At 37.9% G+C, this 7,281-nt stretch overlaps 1 protein-coding gene across 3 annotated transcripts in view; it reads left to right on the top strand.

Annotated features, from left to right (window-relative positions):
* The window catches only part of APBA2 (amyloid beta precursor protein binding family A member 2), a 94,883-nt gene that overhangs the window by 70,634 nt on the left and 16,968 nt on the right, over window positions 1-7,281 (top strand). For 2 of the 3 annotated variants that reach the window (XR_003537426.1, XM_027704362.1), the window contains exons 7-8: window positions 813-848; window positions 2,004-2,090. Coding sequence is in view for 2 of the 3 variants with exons in the window: in XM_027704362.1 (XP_027560163.1) it covers window positions 813-848; window positions 2,004-2,090 (123 nt within the window). In the remaining variant the exon portion in view is untranslated. The remainder of the gene's footprint in view (window positions 1-812; window positions 849-2,003; window positions 2,091-7,281) is intronic. The other variant, XM_027704364.1, reaches the window with a different exon arrangement.

Raw genomic sequence — 7,281 nt, 5'->3', positions numbered from 1 at the left:
GTTGATAATCCAAATAGAATATTGTTATTTTAAAATTTTTTGTGACTCTGCTGTAAATACCTCATCTGAATAAACATGTGGTTAGAAAGAGGCAGGTTTAAATTCTAAGAGAAAAAGTATGTGCTTAGTCAATAAAATATTTAATTGCTAAAAATTGCATGTTTTTGAAGGAAACCAGTTTCAAAAAACCACTTACTTAGCAAGAGACATGTCATGATTGATGATTGAAGCAAATGGAATGCGGGAAATGTCCAGTTCTTTAAACTTTCCAAACCTTTGAGTTTCTGTTTAGCATATTGTGATGTCTCAAGCTACAGTAAGTAATTGTTGATTGCAATTAAATCCCTAAGAACTTTTTTGTATGTTATTACCAACCTTGATCTGTCAGAGGTACTTGACTACTTAGGTAGTCCTGGAAGAGAGCCTGAGTTCTGTTTTGTTCAACAGTTACACGTGATCAATATGGATAGCAAACCCTGGCTTTAAGATAGTGCCTGTCCTGCCATTTTCCCCTGCTGTAAATTTAGCAGGATCAGTGTGAGGAGCAGCTGTTAATAGGCAACACTTTGGTACCAGGTTTTTTTTAATCAATTGACAACATGCATAATGCCATTAAATCCAATTATCTTGAGAAGTGCATAAGGTATAAGCAAATCTTTCTCTCCCTTCACATTCTTCTACCACTGCCCCCAGTTTTTAAATTTTCAACAGCCTGGATTCATAGTCAAAAGGTTTCCCTGACTTCCCACACTGTCTTTTCTCTTTCCTTGTGTGTACACCTGTCTGCATTCTTTTTTTATGCTACTCCTCAGAGGATGCAAAAGGCGGCTAAAATCAAGAAAAAAGCGGTGTGTAAACTGTTTTTCTTGAATGCTAATGTTTACTTACATTTTTGTTGTTTTCCATGGAGTGTTACGTCTTTCATTATTGATCCTCATAAATTGTCATTTTGGTTTCTTCTCTGTTAAGCAGTAGAATGGTGAATGGAGTAAAATGAACTCATTTTCTTCATTGTTGGTTTGCTGCAGTGCCTGTCTGCTGCCCTTCTTCTGTTGAATACCTGTGATTTGTTTAATCCAGATATACAGCCATTGTTATCTGGGAGATTTTTCTGAATGTAATGCTTATTTTGATTTTACTGACCAAAGCAGGAAGATGTACTTCCTGTGCCTGTGACTTACTGTATGTTTATTACTGTAGATATTTGAAAACAACATAAATGTACCACATAGCAGCTGGAACAATTCATACAGGAAACATTTCACTCAGTTAAAAACAATACTTCAGTTAACTAAATACAGTTGGCAAAAATATCCCTAAAAGGATGGAAGCAATACAAGTAATCTCTGCCAAAGTATGTGCTTGCTGTGTATTTTGCTGGATGAAAATTCAAATAAAATTAATCTGAATGAATTAAAGGCATAGCTAAGACTTTATAGCTCAAAAAAAGAACAACAAATACATTGTTCTTCCTTGAACTGTGAAAGAACCAGTGTCTGACCTGGAGGCTGATGCCCCCCTGCTCTGTGACCATGTTCTCTGATGGGATATGGAATTGTTTCCCTTGAGAGCAGTGCTCAGAGGTTGAGGATGCCACTGACATGGCAAGGGGGGAGCAGCTGCTGGGGACTAAGTCACCTTCTCAGTTCTCTGACTTTCTCAGTTCTGGTGCCTCAAGTACTGAACTGCATCAGTGAGAAAATGGGGAAAAAACAGCCATACTTTTTCTCCTGTTCTGGCTATAAATAGAGAATTTTAATACTTGAGCTGTCAGTCACAGAGGCTCCAAAAATTCCCTCTTTCCCAGAAAATCAGAGTATGCTTCACTCCTTCTATGCAATAAATGTACTCTTTGCATGTATTTAGAAACACTCTGAATAGTCATCTCTCTAGTGGTTTAAAGTGCAGTTGCCTCACATCACATTATCCTTGGAGCAATCAGTGAATTTGTCATTCTAAAGAGAGAATTAAAAATCCTCTTTAACAAAGCATCTGTCTTTTAGACTTCAGAGGGAGATTCCCAGGCCTTGACTGAAGTGGATCTGTTCATCTCCACACAGAGAATCAAAGTTTTAAATGCAGACACACAGGTAAGTTGTGATTAAAACTCTTCAAGAATAAGGTTGAGTTAGACTCAATATATGCACTTTCCTAAATTTGGATAAATTCACTGCTGTGAGAGTATTCAGAAAGAGCTCCTGTTGTAACACTTGCCAGTATAGTAATACTGACACCAGTTTTGCTTATTTGATGTGTTGGAAGATGTCTGCATGTTGCTGAGAGCTGTAATTCAATTTAGAAAAAGATTCAGAAGTCTTTCAGAATGCATGTACACTGTTCCTCTGACACAGAGGAACCCAGATTTACAGCCCAACAGGGAAGTCATTTGCTGCTTTGGCTAAGCCATTCATATCTTGCCATTTTTAACATTTAATCTCTTTCTTTTCCCATAAATCACATCTGAGCCACCATCCTCCTGCTTAAGGTAAATTATTAGTTGTGTATATAAAAGCAGCATCTGGAGACCACAGCAGTGATCAGCCTCATCTTCTAGGAATACTTCTGTATTCCACAAGAGGTGATCTTCATAAGGACTCTTTTAAGGAATTTACAATTAAATATATATAATTTATACATGACTCCCAGTATTTAGCCTACTAATCTCACAAGATCTCTTAGACTTTGATCATACTTTTCAGAAGTCTTTAAATTCTCCTTGTTATGAGAGGTATTGAAAAGGGAAATTTTAGTGATGTCTTTCTCTTTAGTTTTCACAAAGAAACTCCATTGTATGCAGCTGAAAAATTTTTAGACCTGAAGTTACACTAAAGAACAAACCATGTAGAAAGTGCTTAGTTAAGCTAGATACAGCCAAAATAGAAAATTCATCTTGTATTATTTGGAAAACTGGTTTGAGTGACCTTACATTATCCTTTTAATGACACTTTTCCAGAATTAGGAAGTTATTATTTAGGTTTGGGTTTTTTTCTAGTAGTAAAACAGGATTACAGTAAATAAGTTTAACTGTCAGAAAGATACCAAAACAAACAAACCTTTTGGAGGCACTCACACACCCTTTGTGTGAGTGGAGGTGAGCAAGAGGCAGCACAGAGTAGTCAGAAGTAAATCATGTCAAATCAATATTTTCTTTTGGGACGGGGAATATATTTGTCCATGGCACAGAAGCAGCACACACCACCTCTTTATCTCATATAATATTTTCTAGATGATATGATCTAGATACAAGAAATAGAAGCAGGCTAAGTAATTTCTGTATGGTTATGTCTTATATATTGCCATTTATATGGCAATATAAAAAGAAGAAGAGCAGAGTGAGACTCACAAGCACACTTCTTGTCATAAGAAATTCAATATTTTCATAAATAACTTGGAAGATGGAAAGAGAAAATGGTTATTGAACTTGTATCTTGGTGTATAAGATCAGAGTTCAGAAATATCATGGCTAACTGAAGAAATGAGCTGAAACTATAAGAGATACTTCAATAAAAAAATAAATGCAGCACTCTACATTTAGGATTTTGGTTTGTTTTCAATTGGTACATAATTTGTTTTTCTGAGGAAACCATGAAGCACTTACTTCTTCCTGAAATGTTGGAGAGCGTTACTATCCTTGAATGTGAGGGTAATGATAGTTTCTCCAGGAAATGGATTATTTTTCTGCTGACATAAGCAGATGTCCTTAACATGCCACTAGAACTCCCAAGAGGAAGAGCCAGATGAGGAGTAGAATATCCCATCTAACATGGGCAGCAATATTTACAGTCTGCCATCCACAAATCATCTGATATTGAATTTCATCCATGAAAAGCAATACCACTATTTGTTATTTGTTATGGCTCAGCCTTGTTTTGACCTTGTGGTAAATATGCATCATCCAGAGGGTATATTAGCATTAGCAGAAAATAAAATGCTGATCAGTTTGAAGATGACTACAGACAATTATTGATAAACGAACAGCTACAGTTTATAGTTGGAATGTGTGGCAGTAAATAGGTAAGTTCTTTTTGTTGAGTAAGGATTAGTCTTAGTGGAAGTCACTCTTCTTATTCTTTAAATAGTTCAACATTGCAGCTGAACACCAATCCTTTTAAAAATAAAAAAAGAAAGTCCTTTGAGGTAGACCATAAACATTGTCAAAGAAACTGTCATCTTATTCTTCTGAATCCCTGAGATTTCCAGTGATGCAAAATGCAATGCACAGTGATGAATGGTGTCTTGAGCTGTTCAACTAGATGAAAATAGTAACACTGGAAATTGTTATAATTCCAAGCTCTCTGGTATTTGCCCTGGTTTTGTTTTTGGTTCTTTGGGGTGGTTTGTTTTGTTGTTTTTGTTGTTGTTGTTGGGGTTTTTTTGTTTGGTTGGTTTTTTGTTGTTTTTTTACAGTGCATCTTTCAGTGCTGTAACAAACTTATTCCCATGGCTTTTTTAGCATTTTTGGCTTGGTCACATTTTTTCAGTGCTAGTGAAGTTTCCTGACTGGTGTAATTATCACAGATTATTTCAGCTGGTGTGGCAGCTGGCAGAGACAATCTGTACTTTCGTGGCTTTATCCATTATATAAAACCTACTTCTGCAGTGTGCCAAACGTGTTTTAATCCATCTGTAGTGTTGTGTAGCTCACATGAGGTAACAGCTGATTCAGAATCCGAAATTCTCATGTGAAGAATGCCATGCAGCAGGGTGCACAATGCTGGGAGCACAGAGAGGTGCATTGCCAGGCTGGCACAGAGCCAGCGGTGGGGATTCTGCTGCCCTCAGCAACACCAGGAAAGGCCACCCTGCCACTTTTTGGTTGCTTATGCATTTAGTATGAATGTATTCAGATACACTCAGCCCAAGTCGAGCCCCTGTGTAGTGTACATGTGGTAGGAGCAGCTCCAGGTTTGGCCACCTGCCTTGGAAGGAGAGGAATTCCTGGCTGTGCCACGGCTCCGTGGGCTCGCAGGCCGTGCACAGCACCAGCAGCAATGCCACAGCAGCCTCTCCCAGCTTCCTGCTCATTCAGTGAAGAGAGGCTGGGAGTGAAGCAACTGGGAAAACTAGCAAAGAAAAAGAAAGATCTAGAGGTACAAATGTGTGTGTGTAGAGCTTCTGGTGGATGACTGGATCCATAGAATTGTCTGACTCATTAGGCTGCCTAAGTTGCACTCCCACGGTTCTACATCACTTGAAAGCTCGGGAGGATGCCCAGGTTTTCTCCTTCAGGCATCCTTTGCATTTCAAGAGGTGCAACAAACAGGATTCTAAAAGAATTCCTTAGAAAAAAATGGAGATTCTGGGAGAAAGGGGAATCTAGACAGGAGAGGACAGAACGGTAGTTTTGAAAAATGCTGAGAGAGCCAGAATTTCTAAGAACAAATATAAGGGTAATAAGGATGGAATGGATGGGACTAGGAAGGGGATGAGGGAAAGAACAGAGAAGCAAATGGGCAGAGATGGAGGGATTCATGGGAAAGTAATATAGGAGAGAGGGTGAAAAAGAGATACTGGTAATGGAAAATGGAATATGGAGTGAGAAAGGAAAAAATGTCAAGTCACAAGTAACTCAAAAGTAAACACATGTTTGCAGTCACTAGATAATATTTGCCTCATTCCCTTATTGCAATTGCACTAGACAGGAAAAACGTGGGAGTGTTGGGGGGAATGATTACTTTCACCCCAACAGGGGGAAAAATAAAAAAAAAAATCTCTTTGCCTAACTTCTGTGTGATGATATGGACAGAAAGACTCTCTTGGCAGGGGGAGATTAAATGCCTTCATTTTCCCAGTCCACCCACTCTTTGCACACTCCATGTGTGATTACATCCTTACACAACACTTAGTGCACGCTGCTGAAAGGCAAATTATCTCTGCAGTGCTGCCAAGATCCTGCTGAGGGATGGCCATTATAAAACATTTCTCCATACTGACAGAAGTGCTGGAAATCCTCCTGAGCCCCTGCAACCCCTAGAGACACCTCCCAAACCATCTCTTAACCATCTTTTCATACTTTAGGGAGAAGCGTAGGACATTTTATTTCAAGCCTGAGAAGAATCATTACAATGATTTTATGGGTAGTGGTTATCTTCAGTAAGACAGGTGGTTCCAAGAAACAATGGCAATTTGTATTTTTCTCTGTCAAGTTAAATTGCACTGAAATTCTTAAAACACTGACTTTTGTTGACTCGAGGAACAGTCTTTCTTCCTAGGCCTTAGAAATTCGTTCAACTAATGGTAAACCAATGCCAAGCTGTTTATATAAAGAATGCTACTGCTTAGATAAATTATTAAAAAACGTGAATTATCTTATACAACATTTTTAATTCAAATTCAGGCAGAATTTGGGAGATGTTCTGAACTGTTCAGGGTGAGGGACAGGGATGCTCAGGACATATCCTCAGCTTGTTTGACCAATAAAACTACTATGCTTCTGGTTGTTTCTAGTTTGAGCATTACATAAAAGTCTGGAAAAACTCTCCAAACTGACCAGTAACCCCAGCAAGGAGCAATTTTCAGATGGGCTCTTTCTGTTTTTTAAGGAACAATTCATCTTTACAAGGGCAAAATATGTTAAGAAATGATAGAAAACAAAGCTAATGCCGTGGTTTGGAGGCACTTTCTTGGTCTTTGTTGCAGTAGAAAGCTTTATCCTAATTGAACTAAGTACTCAGCATAAGGATTTGGGGTGAGGAGGGACAGCACAGTCATGTAGTGAAGAAAACATACAGTTCTGGAGTGTCTCCTCAGGAAAAAATGTAAATCATCACTGCCTTCAAATGCCACTTCATGGCTTCTAGGGGTCCTTTATAGTTAAGTCCTGATACCTTATAGCCTTTTCTAATATTTTATCTAAATTGTCAAAATATCTGCCACACAAGCATTACTAACATAAGCTATATTACCTTTTTCTCTAGAAATTTTTCAACTTCCATAATCATACACAAACTTCAGTAACAGTGCTTTTCTTCAAGGCACTGAATGGAAACACAGTCAATCAGATTTCTTGATTGCATGAGCATTTCTGAAACTCTCATTTTAAGCCTAAAAGTTTCGTATATTATGAAACATCTTGTATAACAGCACACCTTTTGGGAAACAGAGAAGTTGTACCTTTTTATTTATTTTTATTTAAAAAAACTAAAGGAGAAATCAGGTTGTTTATACAGTATCTCAAATAAAACCTCTGTGAAGGTACAAATGTCTAAAACATTGATGCAGAAAAGTTTATCATTCTGTCTTTGCAGTCTCAAATTCATCCTTTGAAATGATCACTGTAGC

Source organism: Neopelma chrysocephalum, unplaced genomic scaffold (assembly GCF_003984885.1).
Source record: "Neopelma chrysocephalum unplaced genomic scaffold, ASM398488v2 Primary Assembly neopelma1_274, whole genome shotgun sequence".
Taxonomy (NCBI): domain Eukaryota; kingdom Metazoa; phylum Chordata; class Aves; order Passeriformes; family Pipridae; genus Neopelma; species Neopelma chrysocephalum.
This window is presented reverse-complemented; position numbering and strand designations above follow the sequence as displayed.